Here is a 24,595-nt window from a genome sequence, read left to right as displayed (position 1 = left end):
GCTGAAAAAGGAGAGGCGGGAACGTTTCCCTGAGGTGTTTTTCTTAGAATCATAGAATCATTAAGGTCGGAAAAGACCTCTAAGATCGTCAAGTCCAACCATCAACCCATCACCATCGTGCCTGCTAAACCATGTCACAAAGTGCCACATCCACGTGTTTTTTGAGCCCTTCCAGGGATGGGGACTCTACCATTGCCCTGGGACTTCTTTCTGCACTTCTGACACTTTAGGGTGTGGTTTTCCACCTCATTCCTGTTATTACCGGAAAGGAATTTGTTTTTTCAAAGTTCATTTTCTGTTGCAGCACTGATGGAAAGGGGATTTTAAAAATGTCACTAAAGATACAAATACTGCTAATTCTGGCAGTAAGCATTAGAAGAAGATACAGCTTTTTGGGTCCTTCAACTGTGAAACAGTTCAGTGAAACAAAATATATGAAATATATAAATATACCTGTTAAATGTATTTGAAGTATACCTGTTTGACATGCAGTTGGTCAGTTTTGACCGGTGTTCTTGAAATGAGCTGTGAAATGACATCACTCCCAAAATGTCAGCACTTGCCTGATGCTTCCAGACGCTCTCCTCTGCCCCGTCGTTCTGCGGCGGGCCAGGCTGCAGCGCTGGATTTGCTTGGGCAGTCGAACTTTTTGAAGCCGTGGTGTTGCTTATCAATTCCTACCTGGTTAAATGTTTCCAGCGCCCTCTGCTGATTACAACAACTCTGCCGTTGGCTTTCCGAATAACGGCTCCGGTTTTATTAATTCGAAATCCTGAGAAGGTGGTGATGACATCAGTTGAGCTGTGGTCACGTCACGCCCATAGCCGAGTCTCAAACGCAGCGTTGCGGTGGTCACTGGCTTCACGCTCGCGTTCAAGTGATGCCGCTTACCCGAAGAACGAAGGTGGTTTTGCTACCATGGAAAGTAGCAGGGTTTTAGGAGAACTTTCTGAGCGGCTCTAAATGCTGAAATGGGTGCCTGTCGTGGTGGTGAGGTGGTAGCTGCAGAGGTTTGTGGGGTAGGTTGTAGGGCTGTCTCCCCTTACAACTTCTTTTGACACAGCTGATCGATTACTGTCATGCTCCTGGGGAAAAAAAAAAAGTTGCTTTTTAGGATTTGTTCATCATATTATCAAGTTATAAACAGTCAAACAATATAACCTTTGTAGAGTTCTTCACTACAAGAATAACCAGGAAGAAACTTAATCAGTTAAAGATTTTTTGTTTTCCCTGGTGTAATGTTCTTCTCAGGTGCTATGGATAAGCTCTAGAAATCGCAGTTAAAAAGCATATGTGAAAAGTAGCTCTTGCAGAGAGTTACAAAGTATTATTATCTGTTTAGAAAAATATTATTATTGGTCGTGCAGTATGTTCACACAGTGTCTCATGGATGCCTTTACATCAGGGTTTGAGACTTTGAGTCATTTAGGGTAAGTTTCCTGGATCCAGTCTTGGCTGTGACTTGAAAGCCAGGTCAGCAGCGCAGCCTGGACTATATCAGAAATCTCCGTTTCACGTTCAACTGGCGAGTGTGTGCCTCGGCCGAGGCACGGTGTGTGCCGCGGGCTCGGCGCTGGGGTTTAGCAGGGGGCTTTGCTTCCAGCCCGGCCTCGCCAGCACGCTGTTGGTGCTCTCTGCCCGAGCGAAACGCAGAGAGAACCAGGCTAAAAAATGGAAAGGACCAAAAAAAGCACAATTGAGGAACCGAGGGAAGAGCTGGACTCTGGGTTTTAGCAACATGGTAACTGCAGCCCTGTACAGCTTTGTTATTTCTTATCTGCCACCGTGATTTATTTCTCCCTCCCCCCACTTGTCTTAGTGTTGGCTGGCTTGGGTTTTTTTTAAGAAAAGCACTTCTCGTGCAAATCTAACACTTCGCTGAATGTTGCAGTAAAACCTGGTACCATTTCTCCCCCCACCCCATTATTTCTCTACTGAAAATGTTCTTGTCCTTACAAACATGTCACGCTCTACAGGTGAAGGTTACTTGTAAGCCAGTGCTGATATTCATAGGAGGCCTAAAAATCATTTTCATGTTTGTAACCCTCAGCCATTTGTTTTTCTAAGTGTGTTTTACATCAGAGCTCCCATTCTTTAATGTGATTGTGTATATGTTGCAGTTAGTGTCTTCAATATATTTTTAAGGTATCAAAAAAGCATTTTGGGTTTTTTTCCTGGTTTTTAGAATCAACCAGTATGCTGGTGATTTTGGCAACAAAGTATAAAATGCGAGTGGCGTGCACCCCTGTTGTTTTCTAAAAATTCTAAAAATCTCATGGTTTTTGCTTACGTTCACTGTGAGGGTACTGGTAATTATAAGATGTTGTTTTCACATTATGTTTAAATATGTGTTTTATCCCTGCCGTTGCTGCAGATGCTATAAGTTCCAGTAATCCACGTGTCATAGACGATGCCAGAGCGCGGAAGTTATCGAATGATCTCAAGAGATGCACTTACTATGAAACCTGTGCTACTTACGGACTCAATGTGGAGAGAGTCTTCCAAGATGGTAAAGATTACTTTTTTCACCCACCATATCACACAATACTGTAGCTGGTTTTAAATAACCACCGATGTCCAATAGCTCTAGTACCTTTTGCTTTGTTATATTACCTGAAGTGGAGAGCTCCTTATGCTGGACACAGCACATGGACACTGTTGTGTGCTCTGCCAGCACCTTTAGTCTTAAATATCTTCAGATATATTCAGGCTTTATTTATTTTTCAGTTTTCTCTGGTGCTTGCTTTAGTTTAGCAAATTTTTCTTTGTTTTGATTTTGTGCTTGTGGAGATGTTGGGAGGGTGTTAGTGCAAAGCAGTTGAAAATTGCATTGCACATTTGAGAAAGTGAGAATAAATTGAGAAAATTGATAGCAATAGGGTAATCATGAGAAGTAACTCACGGCATTCACGGAGTGTTAGAAGTTGACAGTCTTGTGTAGGGGTTTAGAAGCAAAGTTAGCTGCTTAAGGGTGATCCGGAACATCATTAGCAGCAATGTTCTAGTTTGCCTTGTAGGGAGGTATTTGGGATCATTAAAAAAAGGAAGAACAAATGTGCTTTCTGACCATCTGTAACTATTTTGGGACACTGACCCCTTGGAAGAGATTCTGTGGCTGGAGAAGCCAGGCTGAACTTGGTCTTTGCTGTATGAGATGGGCTTCGTGCCCCCTCTAGTGGAAATTCAGCCAGGTGTCTTGGAGCTTTGCTGTCTTCGAACCGGGGTTGTTCAGTGGCTGAATGGCATCACAGCGATTCTTCTGCGTGTAAAAGCCCTCTAAGTTATCTTGAAAGACTTCTTGGAGCTCTCTAGTTCTGGGGGTTTTTGTCGCCAGCTTTTCACTGCGAAGACCTGTGCTGTCTGTGGTTGTGTGAGACAGTGTCACGTCAGTACCCATCAGAGATGTGTACAGAGACAGCTGAAATTAAAATTAAAATCTAATTAAAATTTAAATTGGAAGCAGAACATTCCAATTTCTAAATGGGAAAAATAAAGGAAAGCATTAAAATTTTCTGATGGAAAATATTGATGTGCTCTGCACTAGGTTTAATTCCAAATAAGGGTGTTTTTACCCATCCTGTTGGTAGGATTTCAGAGAAAATCATTTAAAGCTGTATCTTTGTGCTTTGCTCACTGTTTACACTTGAACTAGTTGCAGAAATTACTGTTTTCACTGCCTAGATTTTCTATATTGAATATGAGTTTCAAAGAACCATTAGGGTTTTTTGTTAGTACGTTTATTTTTGACTGCTAGCTATAGTTAGTTTTTTAATTATATATTCCAAGTCATAGTGCTTGTGGGTCTTGGTACAGTCTGCCTTTTTTTTCTTTTTTCCTGTCTGTCTGTCTCGGGCCTTTTGAGAGAGAAGTCTCTTGGCACACCGCTAGTGTGATAAACTTGCAAGCTTCCTGGAAGCTTCCTGGTGTCTCTGCTAAATTTCAGTAGCAAGCTGAAAGAATTGACAAAGGTCAGGAGTTTAAGAAATATGAAGGTTTTGTTTTACCTACATGGCAGTCAACCAACTATTCAGTATTTGCCAACTAATAGGATTAGGAATGCTTCCGTGTAAATGTGTTAGGGTTGCCAGACATGTCTGGGATCAGATCCAATTCCTGATATTTTTTACTGTTTATTTCGGCAGGAAACAAAGCAACTTCTTAACCCCATGAAATGAAGGGGTGTGAATGAACTGTGCAAGCTGTTAATAGGGAGCACTTGATGAAATGACGCTTACTTTGTGCAGCTCTATGACATTCAGGTCGAACATAGGCTTGGCAGTGTTTTAGTGGTTTCTTCAGAAGGTTCGTATAGTCTGTGTGCAGACCTTCGAAAGGCAACGGGTAGAAGTGCAGAATTTTGAAGAAGGTTTCTGAATTATCTTTGCATTAGAAAAAGGATGTGAAATACCATTGTGCTGTCCATCAGGAGGCTGGCTTACTGGGAGGTGGGTGGTGTGGTGGGGAGGGCTGTCACTTGGCACCAGCCAACGCTGTAGGTGCTGGCTGTATCACCATTGCTTTAATGACCATGAATACTGTGAAAGCCTTTGACTAAGGACAATAACTTCGATTTCTTTACTTTTTTGGCAAAGAACAGGTTGCATCTTTGATGAAATTGTATTCAGTAGGAAGTAAAAGCCGGTATGACGAAATGTACGCTCGTTCTACATGCACACTCCCAATTTTCTTCCACCTTCATTGTATGATGATAGACATAGAATATATAATATCCACAGCCACACTTGATGTAATCTAGTAAAATACCCCAGAATGGCTTGTGGCTTGACATCGCTGCCCTGTCAGTTGTGGGACATCTTGGTGCTTGGCAAGTCTTGACTGTGTGCAGCCAGTCTGTTGCCTTGCTGGCTTCTGCATAGTATCGCGTCTTCTCTGAAGCTGGTGTTAAGCTGGAGCGGCTCTTCCTCACCTTCTACTAGAGGAATTGGGCCCCTTCTTCGACAGGGGAGCCAAAGGTCTGCCTGGTTGCATGACTTGGACCCCGTTGATTTAAAAATTCTTTTTTTTTAAAGTGCAAGTGAATTGACAAGTGGGTACCTGTATACAAGACATGGAGCTACTACGCCCATTAAGACCGCTTTGTGTGCTGAAATTGTTTCTAGGCTTTGGTCCAAGGTGGACAGGTATGTGTTCTTGGGATTTAGGTGTAGGATTTAATCACAAGGCGTTATATTCCAGGTTGTGCTCTGTGTTTACATGCTCCAAGTGTTGGCTTTGGTAGCTCTGTGAGGGTGTTTCAGTATGTTGGTCAAGGTGTCCCACAGTTTTTGCTGGTTGTAGTTTTGATGAGCTTTTAATTTCTTCTGCTTTTTTAGAATCATTTTGATTGCCATGTGTCCTTTTTTTGCAAATGTGGATATTGTAGTGGATGCAATGGGGAGATCGGGTTTGGTTTAATCAAGGTAGTTTTAGAGCTGTTGCTTTGCATGCAGAGAGTCCTGTTTTAATCAAGTCCAACACTATGCAATGGTTTGCACCAGATGTGACTTAAATATATCATTTGTGGTCCAAATGCACCCTCTTCCTCTCCCTCTTCTGTTCTTCATGAAGTTTGAATTGCCAGTGAGTTGGTGAATCTGAAACTGTCTGTGAACCTCCATTGGCCAAGCCCCTGTCTGTTACCAGACCGAGTTACAGCAGACTTTTCTTCAACACACCCATTAGCAGTTTTGTTACTAAAGGTGCTGTTTTGCAAGCTTTTTCTAAATCTAGTTTTTTGCTTCTGTTTTCTGCCTGGGTCGGATGTAGACCTGTGTTTTCGATGAAAAATTGGAAGTGGCATTGAAGAGCCTTTTACTCCTTCATTGCACACACATTCGAAATTGATTTTGGATTTTTCCCCTGCAAGCATCTGCTGAACTCTGTTAGCGGTCATCTGTTATGACTTTTGTCTATTATAACTTGTTTCCTATTGTCCTCACAGTGGAGTGGTAGAATAATTTAACTTGAATGATTGTTATTATGAAAATGGTACTTTATTCTTTAGTTAAATCCAAATGCGTTGTTCACAGTGCTGCATTGTAGCACTGTAAGCTCACTGTTGGTTGTAAGAGTAGGTTCATACCTCTGTAGTATGAACACTGCGTTACGGTAGTATTTTACCTTCATCTGCAGAAACTTTATGAATGCTGGTGCGTAGTTAATGTACATCTGTAATTTGAGAGGACCGTTCTTTAATGTTTTAAGAAGGTGAAAACTATGATTTGTCAACAGCAGTCATCAGGATGGTGGTTCTGAGACTTTTGAAATGTGCAAATGATCAATTGCTCATTTTTTTTATACCCTAATAATAATTTACAAATGCAGCTGTTTTGATACTGTGATAGAGCTTGTAATTTCCTAAGTGCAGTAAGCATTCAGGCATCCTGGGATGTGACAGTCGGCTGTTTTGTGTAAAAGTCTGCACTCCACAGGGAAGCAGGATTTTGGAAATTTGAGGGCTGGTGTTAACCTTCAGCATTGTCCCACTTGGAGCTAACCTCTGATGCTGCTATAAGTCGGGGCTGCGCAGGCAGGCCCTGAACTTCAGTCAAGAAAAACTCCCATGTTCCAGGAGAGTAGCTAAATAACATGGCCCATGATGGAGGATAATAAATTCTTTTTTAGCTTTTGATGTTTGGAATTGGGAATTGTCAGACAGGGGAATTAAGTTTTAAAAAAAAGATCAAATGCTAATAAGATCCCTTTTACTTCAGATTTCCCAATTAAGAATTAAGGGATTTTTTTTTTCCTGCTTATCATAATGGATTTTATCAGTTACATTGGAAATGATTATTTTAATATTTCTTGTCAGCACAGTATTGTAATGACTGTGTATTGCCCCAGGATGCCTTTTTAATGATTTTAACCTTCTTGAATTAGCTTGATGTACCGTTAATGCATAAGAACTGTCTTTATTTTTGTTCATGATGTATTCATAATTGCACATCTTCCCCTGTTTTATGTTCAGATTTTCTTTGACCCATTTAACTGCGTGCTACGCAAGTCTCTGACGTTGCAAAGGAAAAACAAGTGTTGGAATATTTAGAGGATAAAATTTTACCTGCAGTGTAGCTTGCATCACTGGGTGTGAAACAGAAGGGCTTGAATCTAATTTTGACTTCTGATAGTGTAGCTTAGCAGTTCAGTTGTACGCCTGCTAGTGAGCAAAGTAGAAGATATTTACGTCTTTGGGCGTGAACTTTCATTGTGGAGTCCTGTCTGTTGCTGTGACTCACTGCTGTGACTCTGTACGTGTACAGCAAAATGCTGGAAACCTGCTGGTTAGTCACGTTAGCGTCAGAACTGCAAAAATTTTTAATTCTGGTGAGATTATGCAAAGTTTAAGGGCTCGCATTCAGACCCATTTGTGTAGTTAGCAGGAATACATAGAACTGCATTTCTTTTGTGTGTGTCTATGTACGTGCATAAATATGTGTGTGTGTATATATATATACACACATATTTGTGTTTATATACACACATACATGACTACTGAACCTTGCTGGGAAGGGATTTCTGCCGGGTCAGGGTTTAGAGCCTCCCTGCTGAGGTGCCGTTGGACTCGTCGCATCCTGTGAAGATGCGTTTGGTGGGAGTCTTTTGGTGTAACGCGCTCGTCTCGGATACCAAGGATGGCATTGCTGCTGCCATGTCTTTCTGAGGAAAAATGCTTTGGCTGGGGTTTATTTAGGGTCGGGTTTTGTTTTTTAGTACTTTGGCACGTGTCCTAATCAAGGGAGAAGCTGAAATCTCAATTACCCCATTCCGTTGTGCACGTGGTAACATGTATGTATCTGTTAAATGAGTTGTCAAACACAGATTTGAGAGGTTTCACCTTGTATGGGTGACTGTAACACACAAATCTTGACATAAAAATGCCCAAAATAGCAATAAACCTCTGAACATCGAGGCAGGAGTTCCAGGTATATGATGGCGGAGGCCATTGCTGCCTCGCAGTTTGGACCTCTGGCTCTGGTGCTGTGCTGTCGCTGTTTTTGGATGCATTATTTGGGAATTAAATTCATGTTTTATTATGGAATATGTCTGTTACATGTAAACATTTACCAGAATTTTTGCCGTTTCCAAATCAGAACAATATTTGCTGTTGTGTTGACCAACTGCGTGTGAAACGGGGTGCCTGGAAGTACAAATTCTCCATTAAGGGATGGAAGATGACAAATTAATCCCGGTACAGCCGGATTGCGGGGAAAGGCTGTCACTTGCGATCAGCATGATCAAGTCAGCTTTTATAGATGTATTTTCATTAGGGAATGTTAATCAGCCGAATGGGGGGTAAATAAAGTCGCAGTCCTGTTCCGCTGACAGCTCTCTTAGGAAGAGGCAGTGCTCGCTCTCGCACTAGGTGCGGCCCGAAGGCTGCTCCCCCTTCCTTTTCAGCACCCCTCGGTGTGTAAACGAAGATTAAATTAACGCTTTAATGTGACGTTTCGATGTAAATGAAGATACAAAATTAGCGCTTTCCGTGTAACTCCAGCGCGGCCGGAGCTGGGCGGCGGTGCCCGCGCCTCCCCGAGCGGCCGCCAGGGGGCGCCGCGGGGCGGGAAGGCCCCGGCGCGCGGCTCCCGCCTCAGCGGGGCCGGGGGCTCCTCCCGGGGGCTCCCCCCGCCGCCGGCCCCTCCGCCCCGCCGAAGCGGCCGTGCCGGGGGCCCGGAGGGGGCCGGTTTCCTCCGGGCCGGGAGCTCGGGGCGCTTGGCTTCGTCGCTGGTCAGCGCCGCGGCTCAGGTGGCCGGGGGGGGTCGCCCGGGGCCCGGGCGCGGGGCTGGCTCGGTGTCCGGGAGGCGGCGGGGGTCGGGCTTCGGGGAGCGGCCTGCTCGGCTGCCGGCGGCCTTCCCCACCCCCAGGGGCGGTGCTTCGGCCCCCGGGCGTTGCTCTGCGGTGTCAACATCGGTGACGTTTAAGCTGTTGGTGTTCCACAAAGCCTTACAAATCTCAGGGTTTTTTTTTTTTTTTCCATTCAGTGTGGTGGAAGTATTTTTTTAGCTGCCTCGTGTGCTTCTTGATTTAAAAAAGAAAAGAAAAGAAAATCAAATAGAACAGCCCGTACCCTTTCACGGCAGCGGGCCTTCAGGTCGCAAGGCAGCGGCACAGCCCGTTCGCAGGCCCTGCCCTGGCTGGAGGGTGTGCCGCTCTGGTGGGCGAGCGGTCGGTCGGTCGGTCTGTCCGTCTGTCCGGGAACGCGGCACAGCCAGGCACAGAAGCGGTCATTCGCTACCTGGGTAAATTCTTCTTACTTAAATGCCACCGTCTGGTAGTCTGTCTTCTCCTGTTCTTCTTGCTTGGGGAAGATACAGCAAATTTTTGATAGGTGCTAATGTATCTTATAAACTGTCTTTAGAGAATTTTCTTTGGAGCTTTGCCCAGTGGAATCAGAAAATTCAAAGGATTTAGTAATGACAGAAGGAAAAACGCTGCAAATACACAAATCATGTACGGCTTGTCTTGCAAAGTGCATTTCTGCATGCAGTTTATTCTGAACTTGATGTTATTCTAGTATGAAACTTTGCCCTTACTCCTACTTGCCCATAACACGCGTCATTAATGAATGAGAAGATCTACCTTGTGCAGTTCTGGAAACAAGAACTGAACTTCTTTGGTGGTTCTGTGGGGGCTCCTTTTGTGTCTCTACAGAACATCTCCCTGGACGTACTGATTCCCATTGAATTTTTCAGACCCGTACCCTTAGATAGCATGTTCTCCACCAGGTCTGATAGACCTTACATCAGACTTTACATTGCTATGGGGCGGTCCCACGTTAGTCGGTAGGAGGAAATTATTCAATATCTGAAGTCAATATCATATAGAAATTCTTAAATTGAGCTTTATGAATTGAGCACTTGCTGAAGAAACAGCAAGAATGTGAAGTAGTCTTCATCTTGGGGAGCAGTTAGCGTCAGCAGGAGCAGCACGGATATCAGAGAATCATAAGTTGGAAAAGACCACGAAGATCATCAAAATGGCGCGTGTTTGTGTAAGCAACGTGACATACTGTACTTAAGCCGCCTTTTCCTTGGGTGTATTTTTTCTGATTAACAGAAGTTCATACTTTTTATGCATCATGGTTCAAGATTTTTTTCTGTTGTCCCTGAGGACTTACGAGGTCTCTTTTGCGTGTGGTTTCCCTCATGCTTGGCAGTTATTTGCTGTTACAGCCATGCTGTTTGTTGGGACTCTCACATGTCTTTTGCCTGGCTGCCACTTTTCATGAAAATTGCGGGGACTTAGAAGGCGTTAGGGACTTTGAGTCTTGTACTGCTCCCTCAGATTTCTTCAGTTCAGTACCCAGATTCAAAAGCGAGTGGAGTAAAGAAGGGAAAGAGATCTTCTGATGGCATGTCTGTATCTTTTTTTCAAATTCTTGGAATTAAATTATGGGATGAGGAGGTATAGTCCAGGGTATGGCATTTGAGAAGTGCTGTAATTTGTACTGATGAGTTGAATGATGTATTGCCAGTAAAAGTTCCAGAGAGGTTTAGTTTTTAGCTATGGCGAATATGTCATTCACTAGGTTACTTGTAGAAAACAGTAATCTCTGTGGAACTTTTCATGTGACTTATAAATTTTATAGGACTTATTTTACGGCACTTTCTTTAAGTCTTAATTTGAAGCGTATGCAGTAAGGCATGTTACTTGAAACTGAGAAGGCAATGGTGATGCAGAGCTCCTGGTATTATGGGGTAGGAAACAGCTGCTACATGTTCTGAAGAGCACAATAAATGAAAGTCCTAGTTCATCATGTGCAAATTCTTCACTAAATGGAAACCAGGATATTGATACATTCCATCAAAAATGTGAAAGAAAATAAGATACCCAGTACTGAAGATTCAGAATTGTTCCAGTAGCTTTATATCTCTCATGCAAACTTGAAGAGAGATCCTGGGGCAGGAAGCGTGATAGTTGTTTGGTGGTCAGTTGCTTTTTATTGGCAATAGACCTGAGGGTGAGCGGCGTAAGCAGTGTGTTTTAAAGGATCATGTAAATTGTGTTTCAGGGATAAAATGTCATAAGCACATTTTTGGAGTGTCTTGCAAGCGATTAGGTATTGTTATCCATTAACAGCAGAAAATGAATTGGAAACAAATCGTGGAAGGGGGAGGAAATTTGAAAATTCCTTATTTATTAAAACCTCTGTCATGTAAACTTGGAGATTTTGTTTCTGGATGTGTTCTGCCTCATCTGCTTATGCATTCAGTACTGTGAATAATATGTGATTTTTTTTTTTTTTTTTTTGTTGTAGTCCCACCATATGTATTAATTTGTCCCCCATCAACTAGTAATAGTTACTGTTGGTCAATAACGTCTGTGTAGTAGCCACAGATTACATTTTAGTTCTGTGTGCTGAAGTGGGCATGGGCACTAACCTGAAGGAATGGTATTGTTCTTTCTCCAGAAGTGGAGGTTCTGTTCGGTTTTGTAAGCGTACCTGAAAAGATGACAGTATCTGCCCTCGTTGTTTTGGTAAGCGTCGAGTATCATTTCTGATCTATAGCAATCAAGTACTGCTGTTTTAAAATACAGGGTGCTGTAGATATAAGCCTCTCTGAAGAAGTGGCATTTTTTAATATTATGCAGAAACATGCTTTCAGGTTTTTGTGCCTCGGTGTTAATTTCTAATCTATTTGCAGTCTGTTATGTGTTTGTGTTGCTGTTGTGTTTAGTACCTTGGGAAAATAATGCTGCTGCCTAATTGTCTTGCATCTCGCAGAGCCTTATTCCCAATAGAGAAAAAAGAAAAACCAGAATAGAAATAAATCAGGTGTCCTGTCAGCTTGATAGAGATTGAATTATGGAAAAACATCCCTCTGCTGACTTTTGTCATGCTGCAGTTCCTGGTGGAGCTGGTGACAGAAGCTGAAAAGAGTAGTGACAATTTCTGTGATTCTTTTTGAGCCAAGTGACCTGAACAGCAAACTGCTTGCATAGTGAGTAACACGGCAACAGCACAGCTGCTAACAGGGCTCAATTGCTGGGGATGTATCCAAATGTGAGGATTTAGGGGGGAAAAAAAAAAAGAGTAAAGAAAATACTGCTTGGTAGTATCTGTTAGCGAGGTGATTCTTTAGCCCTGCTTTTGCAGTTGCTAATGATGCTGTAATGGAGGGTGGCTGAGCTGACCACAAGGTTAGATAAGGGCCAAAAAGGGCTTCAGCAGAGCAAGAGCTCCTTAAAGTGCCAGTTTACCTTTTCTTTGTTATAGTGACAACCTTTTTCTTGCTTGTGTCTGTTTTATTTCTAAGAGGCCTATCTAAGCTGTGGCTCAGTTGCTTCATTTTGGGGGATAGTCTGCCTTGCTAGCAGCTCTTTGTTGCTCTTCCTACTGCTATGCTCATTATTATGGTATGATCGCTTAGTCTGGTTTTCTTTTCTTAAATTTTTATTGACAAATCTTAAAACGTGTCAACACCTACCTTACAGTGTGCATTCTTTACAGCATGTCCAAACAAGTTCTCAAACACAGACAGCAGTGTGAAATGTCTAAAGCTTGATTTCTTTAATGATCCTCAATATGTTGTCCCTTGGTCATTGGTTTTAACTGTCCTTTGTGGATTTAACTTTAAATTTGTTAGCATAAAATGGCTTTGCTGGCTTAGCATTGCTGAGTGAAAGAGTAAGAGCTAATGTGCAAGGTGCCTTGTCTCAAGACAGACGCAAAGGAAAATGCCCCCTGACCCTTAAAACCAACTGAGACTAGCACCAGCTTGCTCGGAGCATCACCGGAGTTATTTGGAACACCTGGAAGCAAAACCTGGGCTCAGGGTACAAAGTAGAGGCTGTCAGAACGAAGGCAGGAGGCAGTACCAAGCCTGGGGAGTCTTGTGGGAAAATCTGCCGTCACCTTCAGAAGCAGCTGTGGTGTGCGCTGTTGTTTCGGTGCATCGCGCCGTGGTATTTCTAGCCATCCCTTGAGGTTCCAGAGAATAATTGTTGCTCTTAGGTATTTGTTATTTCTGGCATACAGCATACTGAAGCTCCTTCATCTGAGTTGTCAAACAAAAAACTCTGTCAAAATGATGATACTGCATTTATAGCTCCTCATTTCTGTAACTTCTGTCTATTCGTGGGCATGTTCGCAGTGTATTTAGGAACATTTAGTGAAGAGAACAGCTCGCTTTTTCCTTTTATAATAAAGGGATGCTTTTGTCTGAGCTATCAAACATTTAAAGCTGATGTGATAAACATAATCCTTTTGTAACATTCTCTGTTGTGTAACAAACACATTTTAAACATCAAAGTTTATTATTAGCATAGATTGTTCTTCAAAAGCGATTTCTGAAATGCATTGCAAATTGTTCCCTTTCAACTAATCCGTATGCATATGCAAATCCTATTGAAACTGTTTGCTTCTCTCGGATTAGCACTTGTATATTCAGAGTTTAAAAGCCTGAATGAGTGCGTGGGGGTGGTGGTGTGTGTAGTAAGCCAGGAGGAGTGTGGGCATTAGTCTGCTGAATGCCTGCCCATGCCAGAAAACAGCCAGCGCTGCTGCGGAGTTTTAAAAAATACACTATTTGTTTTTACTCGTTCGCTGTGAAGTAGAGAATCCTTGAACTAAGTTGTATGTAATTGAATTTTGAAATTAGCGTTTGATCTGATGAGGTTGCTTGCAGTGGTAAATCCTTGGTGTTGCAGAAGGCAACTTTTGATTATTAAAGGTGGAATTTTGCACCGTGCTTGTAACACCACTTTTGTCAGCATGAAGTGCACAACGATCTCTATCTGTAAGCTACTCATTTTATCGCAGTTTTTGTGAAGATGGGATTGGCCCACGTGCTGACCAGTCTTACACAGTGAATTGCCGAACAGGTAACTTTATTTACTGGCGGTCATTCAGACTGCTGGTGGATGGTCGGGCCCACCAAGTCGGGTATTTTGAGACGCTTGTTAAGGGATATAAACCCTAGCTGGATGCAGTATTGGGCTAGGATAGCTGTTGGAGTCCGGGCATCCCACATCCTTTGCTGAGGATAAAAATGTCCCTTGAACATACAGATCCTTGTTGTCGTGTTCATATGGTTACTTTAATGGTGCCTAGATTCTTGGGGTGGTGCAATCTTGAACATGTATTTTGTGAATCAATGTTTTTCACTTATATCAAGCTCTTTTGTTTTTTTCCCTTAGTTATCTGAGTTGTGGATACACGCATGCCCAAAGCAGCATAGCCAGACTTTGTCCATTGTAGGATCTAGTTAGTATTTTGTGGAAAAGAGAAAATACAGCATAGTGTTGTATTGTACAACTCGGAGATAAGTCTGTAAAATGTAGAAGAACTTTCTGAATAGCCTCTCTTTGCATATTTTGATATTTCATTAGTTTTGTCTTTCCGGAGGCAACAATCTTCCTGTGATGCGTGTAAACTTGTTTTAGCAATGCATCTGCCGTTTTGTTTAAAGAAGTAAGCTGGGAAGTTAGTTGGCAAGTGGGTGGGACTGTGTTACCAAAGTTATCCCAACTATTAAGTGCAACTGTTGGGCACAGGGGCTCAGCTAGTTTTCTTAAGGGATCACGAAAACTGGGGACTCCAGCAAACTTCTGTGGTGTCAACTGGTTGCTCGCTGTGCACACCCTAGGTTAATAAAGCGTTCTGAGAGTTTTGGGATTAAAATGCCTGGGCTGTGTTTTCCTGGCTGTTACTGCCTGCCTTGGTGCTGACAACTGGGTCATGGAAGGTGCTCGTCCTTTTTTTGCCAACGCCTGTGCTGTGGCACTGCAAGTGTCATGTCAATAAACTGGCTTCCCCCAGTATAGATTTTAAAATGTGGAAGATAAGTAGGGAAGAGATCATTAAATTTTCAAGTGTCGTACAAAAATTTTGCCATGAAGAGCGTTTTCTTGCTCACTTGGACTGCCTGGCGTCTGCGATTTGGAGAGGGGCAAGAAGTGGTTTCTTGATGGGTACCCTGACAGTCAGCACATCTGACTTCACTTCGTTAACTGCGGTTAATTGGTAACTAATGTGAAGTAGCCAAGCTGTGTGCTTTGGCCCTCAGTTTGCTGTTGTTTGATTTTCTTTGATTTTCTTTTTTTTATCTTTTTTATTTATAGCCCTTGAATGAAGGTTTCCTTTAACATCTAAACCTTCAAATGAACTTTTAAAGAAATCTTACACAGATAGAAACAGAAGGCAGGTTTTCTTGAGCATGTTTGTCATCTCTGTCAAGTGCTTGATAGCAAATGCTGCGGAGAAATGGCAAATCTTTAGCAGCCATTCAGCGCCAGTGCCAGTACCTCTGTGCTTTGCAGTTACTCAGCTGGCGTTACTGCTTAACAAAAAGTCCTTGCGTTGTCCACATTATTTACAGTCTTCTTGCTGGGATTATTTTATTTCATGCCCTACATGTATGTGCACGATTGAAGCCTTAATTTCCAGCAGAGCTTCCTCCGAGGAAGACAGTCATCTTTATGCTTCCAGCATCGGGGTGAGATCCAGCCATGTGTGACGAGGGGAGGATGCCGCTGGGTGCTGCTGTGGCCGCGGGCACCAGACAGAGCTGGCAGCACCCAGTGCTGTAGTGCTGCTACGAGGCCAGGAGCTGCCCCACCTTCTGGGGAAGCCAGTGTGGTCTGTTTTATTTATTTTAAATAAAATCAGCTGTAGGTAGGCATGAAGCAGATGTGGTAGGAAAATGGAAATTTGTTTTCATGTGGTGATGACACATTTACAATTTGTCTGAATTATTTGTGCTTTGCTTGTGAAACAAACATCATTTATCTTGGATTTTAAAAGCAGCATCTAGGGCTTGTTCTCAGTCAAGGAATCCTCAACTTCCCTTGGAAGAGAGTAAAGCAGCGTGCTGCAGTGAGCTAGGCTTTGCGGGCTTGCTGTCAACTGTAGAGAAAGCAATGCCTTGCTCAGAGCATGAGTGCTGGTTAATCAACTGGGGGAGCTTTAATTCAGAAGAAGAATTTTTATAAAGCTGGTATAAGACTAAAAAAACAAGTAGAATTTTGTTAATAAATGTACGGATACATATCCTTTTCGGGTTCAGTATAACAGACCGCAAGATCTCTATGCACACAGGATACTGCTGTGTTAGGTACCTTTGGAGTGTCTCACCACATGCATGCCCTTTGAAAAGGCTGAAGATGGTTTTCAGAGTCACAAAAACAATTTTAAATTTAGAGCTTGAGGTAGAACCTTTGCCTGTCTGCGCTGAATGAAGGAACATTATTGGCAGATGCTGAAGAAATATTTTTTCCATAGAAAATTAGTTTTCGTGCATAAAACCTGTTAATAAAGACAGCTCATTACTGGTTTCAAGTAATCTATCCAAACTCCAAGAGATGTGGTCTGCTAGCGGTGCTTCTGTTGGTGATACTTTTGGTTAAAAAAAAAAAATTTGTGAGGAGTAAATCAGCTTCACTTTAGCACGTATACAATTGACTTGCTGTCATCATTTATGCCTCTTCTGGTGGCTGATACAGTTGCTTGTGTCCTACGCATCATAATTTACAGTCTTGCAGAAAGGTATGTTTAGATTTAAGCTGTGTAATGGTGTAACTAATGAGAAATATAGGAAATTTGTAGCACTTGATGATTGATTGGAGAAGTACCTAGACATTAATTCAAATCTGAGGACTCCCAGCTGTCTTTTAGGGTTGTTTTAAAAAAAAAATAAGTCTTTGGATAAGTGAAACTATTGCTTTGTAGTATTTTGGAAGTACTTTTCATCTTTATGGAAAACATGGTTGGACTGAGAAAGTGGGAGGCTGGTAGGATTTTTTGGTAATTTGCCAGTGCTTGGGTAGCTAGTGCGTAACCTCTCATCACCTACAGGAACTGTTTAATTCATTTAGCTCCACATTTTACAGTCTCTGTGGGACTTCAGTTGTCTTCCCCTGAGGTGTAGTGCATTTTGGCCCCAGTTCAGTATGGAAAGTTGCCGAGAGTTTCTGCTTGTCTTCCCTGTCCCTGTTCAGCAGAGAGGCACTCAGGCCGAACTGTTGTGTGACAAATTGTCTGGATAAATACTTTACATTAATCTCTCCAGTAATAATGCCGTTGAACCGGGCATCTCTAAAGAGATGGCGTAGCTTTCTTCTGTGCCGTCATTCTGTAAATGTACCATTCTTGCTGGAGCCTAGTCTTGTGAAAATGTCTAAATTTTCCCATTAAGTGCTTAAAAAGTAATAAAACTAAAGTCATTAGCCTTCACTCGTCAGATCTGTATCAAGAGAAATACTCTTCAGTGCAATAAATCTGATCAAGTGTTCGACATTTATATCATTTGAATTCATTCTCTGGAAATGGACCTTTGAAGGTAAATTGCGTTAAGTAGGGCAGTTTAAATTTTTAATACAATCTTATTGTAACTGTTAGCAAATGATTAAAGTGCAAAGGGGGGCTTACATGTTTTGTGAGATTTATGTTAAACGCTGTATGATGCTTCTGCTCTGGTGGGTTACTGCTTTTATGACAGCTGAATGTGCTTAAAAGCCACAAAAACAAATAAAAACTATAGCCTTTAGTAATAGAGTAGATGGCCTTATATCTGCTACTGGATTTATGGAGAACATTTTTGGAATGGAATTTATTTCACCTGCGAGTGAAGCAGTAGTCTTGGTACCAATAAGCTTAATTTTCCTCATGGGAATCAGCATGTCCAAGAGGTGAGGGTTTTGATGGCTCGGTGGACACCGAGCTCACCCAGAGGTGTTTTACTGAATCTTTAGATCCCTGGTGGTTTGTTTTGAGGAGGGTTTTTCTTTAAAGTACAAGAACGTGGTTGTGTTTCTTGATTTTGACAGTGAACAACGTACATAACTTAGGCTTCAGAAGTGGTGATGTGTTTGCCTATCTTTAGGATGTTGGTGTAGTAGTATTGTTGGCTTTGCTTTGCACAGCGTGTGTGTTCTTACATTGCAACTCTGTTTTATGCAGGAGATTGTCACCTTTGGGTGCAGCTGCATCAGTGTTGCGATAGTGAAACTTGAGTGTCTTTAAAATACCTCAAATTATTTTATTTTGAAAAATTCTGCTAGGGAGGGGTAACAACTATGTGGTGTGTACCTAGTGCTCAAAAGCCATCAAGCTGATTTTGTCCAAAGATGCAGCACATCCTGAAGACAGAGCTGCTGGTGTTTGAGGCAGACAGCCAGGAGGCTGGAGGTACTCTGCGTGAGACAAGATGCCTGATTTATTTTTGTCTTTTCTGAGGAGAATATTCACATCTTGAGGAATAATATCAGTATTTAAAGTGAAGGAAGTAATATTTGTTCAAATTACACAGTGAACACAACGTTTTTGATGTATCCCAGGAGTCAGGTTAAAATGGACAGACCTGTTGCGGGTTTTGCTGGTCCTCCGGGCCAGATACTTCTGATAGAAGCGTGGGTGACTCCTCTGCGTGTAAATCATCTGCTTTGTAGCATTCAGCCTGCAATATGACTGCATCTACCAGATGTGCCAGGAGAGCAGGGGAAGACAGAAATAGCTCACCATTAATTTTAATCCAGCACTACAGAACTGAAGTATGCCTTCAATTATATGGTTTTATTGATCAAGCTGCAGTTTGGAGCAGTGTCATCATGCTGGCATCACACAGTGACAGGGAAAGTGTGATGTGGTTGGAGAACGGGATAAAAATAACAGTTTAGGAGGCAAAATACTGGGTTTGATTAATGATACGCATTATAACTTCTCTACCTGTGTGAAAGTTGGTATTAAAAACATGGAAACAAAAGAGATCCAGCTTCTTAATGAGCGCCACGTCTGTGGCTTATTTCAAACAGACACTGGATGAAAATTAATTTTGAAGTGTGTTACGAAAATGCCGCAGAATACCAATGCAGAGTCTGGAGTGTTCATTAGTGAAGTAGTTAATACCTAGGTGTAACAGAGCATAAGGGAGGCTGGATATTTCAATGCTAGGTAAAATTAGGTAGTTTTCCACAGGAACAGTTAACCATTAGCAGAGCATCAGAAAGGTGGACGGCGTAGCTTGTGCTTGGAGTGCCCTTAAATGTCATTCTGGTTTTTATCCTATCTTCCAGCTCCGTCTTACTTGTGTTGAAACTGCAGAGATTAGCATCGGTCTGCTTTCTGCCAGTTTGGGCGGGAAGCGGGGTTGGTGTTGAAAGTTTGTGGAGCCCCTTGAGATGGAGAGAAGCCGTAGATGGGGTCACCCATGCCGGCCATGGTCGTTGACTCTGGACAGTGCTCTTCATCCTCTGTGAAGGTCATACTAATCCCTGCCCTTACGGTGTCCAACCTTGCCTTGCTTACAAACAAGCTTGGTTTAGGACCACCACAATACTTCAGAACATGAAGATGCGTAATTTCTGTTCACAAGTTACGTTGTTCACTCTGCCGCACGGGGCGCACAGACCTGGTTTTGGGACCATGCTGTGTATGCGTGTAGTTCTGCGATCTCAAGGCACAGTTGCACTTCTGGATTCAGAGTCTTTGGGCTGTTAGGAAACTCTTTTAAAAGCCATTTGGGTAGTTTTTACAAAAATCATTGATTATTCTAATGAAAGGTCTGGGTTTTTTGTAACAATGTAAATCTTTTCTTCACAGGTAAATAAATACAACTGTCTGAATAAGGCAGAAGTTGAATTTGATGTAGTAAATGTGAAGAAGTTTATTTCGTTTTGTAAGGATGGATACATCTGAGTGGCACTAAAGTAACCGGAAGCTTGCTGCTGTTCTGTGTCCTTGCCTGGGCACTATTAGTGAGCTTCTTGAATGTGCCTAAATCTTTAGAAAGTAGAAATGTTGTCTGTGAAAACAGTAATTTGGTAGCATGCCCCACAAAACAGACATTCCATGAAACCGCTTCAAAATGTAAACATGAAGTTGCTTGCCAGATGGTAAAATTCTTAAGCAGGTGGTAAAATTCTTAAGCGTAGTATTGCTGTATGTTATTGCACTCTGTGTTTTGACATGAGTAATACAATTAATGAAATAATTGTATGTTTTGACATAGAATTAAATAACATATAACAATACTATTGCTTAAGAATTTTTTTCTTAAAGGATAGTTAAAAATCCATTATTTTGTTTAAGGGCATTTTACGAAACACATCAGTATGACATCATTGTATTTGAAGGTGCTGTTTTCTGTTTGGGTTTTTTCTTGTTTCAACATTTTTTAACCTTTGTATTTAAAATTGTGCCTTTGTGTGGGAAATAACAGGATTTATGACTTCATTCCATCATAACAGAAAGATGAACAGCACTTCATGATTACTGGTTAGATAAAGCCATGTGCAGAAGTCTTTACCTGAGCGTTTGACACAGTGTTTGCCTTATAAATCCTCAAGCCATCTGCTTCTACTTGCAACAGAGTTCAAGTAGTGAAGAAAACAGGTTTGTTTTTTAAATTTCTTTAGATGCTAGATGCTTTACAGATTGTCTAGCGGATTTATTGACGTATTTGCTTATGTAATCTTAGGAGACAGTGATTTGCATCAAAGTTGGGAATAAGTGATATGCAGCGTTAATCGTAGTTACCTGTGGAGGAAAAAAATATACATATTGGCATTGCTTAGAGATATTTAATACGGATGAGTCTTATTTATATTTTTGTATCTGATAAAACAAGAACAGTTGTTATTTCTGAGAGCCAAAGCTGAGATGTGTATTGTAATGAAAGCATCACAAAAACCCAAAGGTACCAATGAGGTATGGTTTTAAATTTCTTTAAAGGAGAATTGTAGTAAAATCTTTTACAAACGTTAACACTAAACTAGCCCATTGCAGCTGAACTTGATTATTAACCATGGTGATCATGAAACAGTGCTTTTCGTATAAAAGTCATGTGGTCATACTTACATATCCTATTTACTTGTATATGAAATAGGCTAATAGTTCTTGGAAACTATCTGTATCTGAGGAGTTACAAAATTGTTTTAGTGGGGTGAAAGAATTGTTCATTTTAGTAATGAGACGCAACTTCAAGCTCTTTTGATGAGCCTGCTTAATAGTATAATAAGACTGTAATATAGTAAAACTACTAACCTTTTTTGCAATGTAGGCTGTGTTCAGTGTATACGTTTCTTCCGTTGGTTAGCTGCAGCTAACCATTAGAGAAGATGAAAACTGATGCAGGTGAGTAAAGTATGTAGCATTACTTATTCTGCTTAGTTCATGTTTCACAGAAGCTATACTTCTAGCTTCATAGCTGTGTAGTTGGCTATTCTGGCGATTTTTTTTTCATTCCAAAATTAACATGAGTAGCCCTGACTTTGTTCCATCCCGAAGGTAACTGTTTATTACAGTCAGCATTTAAATCCCCCAAGTAATAGGAGCAATCATACAATAGCTGAATTTCTAGCAAATTAACAGCCTTACAAGGTAATTGAGACATAAATGAAGATAAATTTGTTTTAATATAATGTGATAAAGGGAGTTCAGGTAAGAATTGGATCTTACATTAAAACTTGTCTTCCTATTTTGGGAGCAGCTTTGAAGCTGTCACTGGGTTAATCTTAACCAAGCTTTTGTCTACATTATAGCTTTACATTGAAATAGGTACCACAAGGAAGATGACGTGTTGATCAGAGAGGGCAGCCTTGTCGATCAGTGTAGAGTATTCATTCACAGCTAGTGAAGGATTTTGCTTCTTAGTAGAAACTTACTTGTGACAACAGGCGTATTATCGACACTTCTAAAAGATTAATTTATTTGCATCATTTTACCGGCCTAGTGTAGGAGCGATGGCTTCTCTCCAACTTAGAAAACCAGGTGGCTTTATTTAGCATTACCGAGTTAACACCTTTTAAAAGGTTTTGGAAAGCAGTACCCAGTGTTACTGTGACTGCAGAAGTGATGTGGAAATTCAGTGTTTAGCAATGAGTTAGTTACTGAGTCTCCAGGAATAAATCTCTGAAAGCTCAGAGCCTTCAACATTACTTCCATGTCCTGAGAATAGGCGTACAGGCTGCAGGGAGAAATTACACAGTCGTTGGCAGCAGTACATTTTTGGGAAGAGAAGGCAGGGAGTATTTGCTGCTTGTCTTTCCATGGTGTGAAATTGTGGTGGAGATGTCTTTGTTCTTAGATAGCTATTTTAATAGCACATTACCTTTCTACTTGCTAGCTGAAATTGTTGCATTTGCCTTGGCATTGGCATTGTTTAATACCGTAGCTTCTGTAGTTTGTCTTGATTGAAATCCCTGTTTATATTTTTTGCATGTTGAACCTGCAAAAGCGGGTAGTTTCATGTAGCAGGAGCAGAATAACAACACTTAAAACATGTGCAGTGGCTTAAACATCTACCTGGTTACCTTGTTCTCGCTGGGGAAGTGGCGTGTCTAGTGAAATACGTTGCTTCCTTGGTAACCAGGAGGCTGGGTTAAGCTGCTTTTTCTTTCTAGATTGTGCATAGGTGCTTGAAGTACATAGCTTTCACACTTCTAGAATTTCTGTCTGGTTAATGTGACTACCCAGAGCTTCAAAGTAAAGTGTGTTTTAGTGAAGTAGTAAAAATGTAGGTATCATGCATGTATATAGTCAAATTGTTTTAAGAAGACCTGTTCACGAAACAGTTTGTCCTCTTTAACTTCCTAATGCTTTTGGTGCCTTGCACTACAGATACTAATTTTTTTTGTCAGATAGTTTGACACTCTTCTTGCTGTGCAGGGTCAGAGGTAAGTACCTGCACACTTTATTTTTCCACCCTTCTTGGTCACGCTGTAATGTGAAATAGAGGTTATCCTGGCAAGTACCACCATAGTCTGTTAGAGCGTTAAGTGGATATGTGTTCAGTGCAGAATAATAACTCATCTCTATGGGTATGGCTTTCCAGCACACTGTTTCTACAGGGAAAAATAGCTTAAGAAATTTCTGTCCGTGTGTTGTACCTCAGCTGTGCTCATACTGGCTGATTGTTGGACCGTGGCTTAAACTGGATCACTGAAAAGACCTGGGTTAAGAAATTCTTAAGCTGATTTTCCTGCTAGAAGTGGCATCTTATGGAGCTACGTACTCTCTTACTGGTTTAGTGCATTTGCTTCCCTCGGCTTTATGTGTGACATGCTTGCGCACAAGGATACTGTGTTAAATTGCCTGCTAATAATGTTACATGGAACATATTAATCATTGTTGGAAAGAACTGAAATGGGTAAGAATTCTGAGGATGAGACTTCGGGTTTTTGTATGTTGACGTTAAGGGAGAGGTCGTTGGCATGGATGTCCCCCTCAGCAGGACAGGGAGGTGTGCATTTGTTGCCATGCTGTGACTATGCTGCTGTGCTGCATGCGGACACCTGAGTCTTCTCTTGCCCTGGAACAGTGAGTCAGTCTACAAACCCAGCAAAAATATTCCCCGTAACATGTTTCTGATTTTTTGTTGTTGTTAAGTCTGTATTTGTTGAAAATGTTGAATTTGTATTGGCAACACATTTAGGACATATGCGAATACATACTGGCTTTCTGCCCTCCTGGAAAGGAAATCAAGAAATGGCTACATCCAAGCCCAGATGCTATAGGAGTCCAGTTCTTGTTTCTGTATTACAGCTGGCACATGGTGTGCCAAGCTCTCCTTTTTAAAGGGAGAAGTATGAAAGTTGTTCAGCCTAAAAAATGGATTGAATTTAAAGTAACAGGCACAATGGCCTTAACAGTGGATACTTACATTAATGCTTTCCACTCTAAAGCATTTGTGGTTAGTGCTTGCTCTTGTAGTTATTAGTGCTTTGCTTGTAATATGTAATTGTGGAATAAATTTATTTATATAGAACGCTTATTTATTGTAAACATGGAATATTAAGCTCAAATGCAGCTGCTGTAAAAACGGAAGTTTCTATAAATTGTAACTTCCCACAGTGTGTTTTCCTTAGGTAGGGCTTTTCATGTGAAACAATGAACGATCATCAGCAGGGCTTATGGGCAGAAGCAAATTATTTTTATTCATCTGATGAACCATGAGTTTGCTGGTGTATCAGTTATGCGGATTGTGCTGCTCCTACTTTCCCTCTCCTTCAGCGATGTGCCCGCCTCAGGGTGATGCATCTAAGGAAACCAGGTACCCAGCTGGGGAGGGAGCAAGCGATGAGCACAGTGCTAGCGGTGCGGGCTCAGTCTGGATGGTGGAGTTCCCAGTTGTGCTCACACTTGATGTTTGGAAGCGGAGGGTTACAAATTTTGTGATGTTTCTGAAGCTCTTTCCTTCCTTTGCAATTTTAACCACCAAGCAAATATTTTGACCTTGTGCTCGTGTAAAATTAATTTTTATGAATTAGAGAATCGGATTTCTTACGTAAGCCTTGTGATGAAATGTTGATTTTCTCACACTTAAAAATACCACCGCGGCCTTTGGCTATATTGAGAGCATGCCCTTTTTAAAGCATGCAGTACAGTGCATATATTGCTTAGCCTTCCTTATAAATCATCATCTTATCAAGTACCTTGTTTAGCACTAGTTGCAGCAAGGTTAATGTTGCCTGCTTTTTGTAGGCAGGGTTCTCTTGATGGCCTGTAAAAGCAGTCAAATCAGTAATTGTCCTGAATGTTACTCCAACCCACAAGTTTGCACAAAGAATTAAAATATGTTGTAGAAATTTAAAAAGCTGACATTGATTTTCAGAGATCCAACTCTTTCTGTTAGCAAGAGCATTTCGGTTTCATTTAAAACCA

General features: G+C 41.5%; 1 protein-coding gene across 10 annotated transcripts in view; it reads left to right on the top strand.

Annotated features, from left to right (window-relative positions):
- Window positions 1–24,595, top strand: part of AGAP1 (ArfGAP with GTPase domain, ankyrin repeat and PH domain 1) — a 385,086-nt gene that overhangs the window by 146,965 nt on the left and 213,526 nt on the right. For all 10 annotated transcript variants that reach the window (XM_075429671.1, XM_075429670.1, XM_075429669.1 and 7 more), the window contains one exon: window positions 2,375–2,509. In XM_075429671.1, coding sequence (XP_075285786.1) covers window positions 2,375–2,509 — 135 coding nt within the window. The remainder of the gene's footprint in view (window positions 1–2,374; window positions 2,510–24,595) is intronic.

Source organism: Opisthocomus hoazin, chromosome 9, assembly GCF_030867145.1.
Source record: "Opisthocomus hoazin isolate bOpiHoa1 chromosome 9, bOpiHoa1.hap1, whole genome shotgun sequence".
NCBI lineage: Eukaryota > Metazoa > Chordata > Aves > Opisthocomiformes > Opisthocomidae > Opisthocomus > Opisthocomus hoazin.
This window is presented reverse-complemented; position numbering and strand designations above follow the sequence as displayed.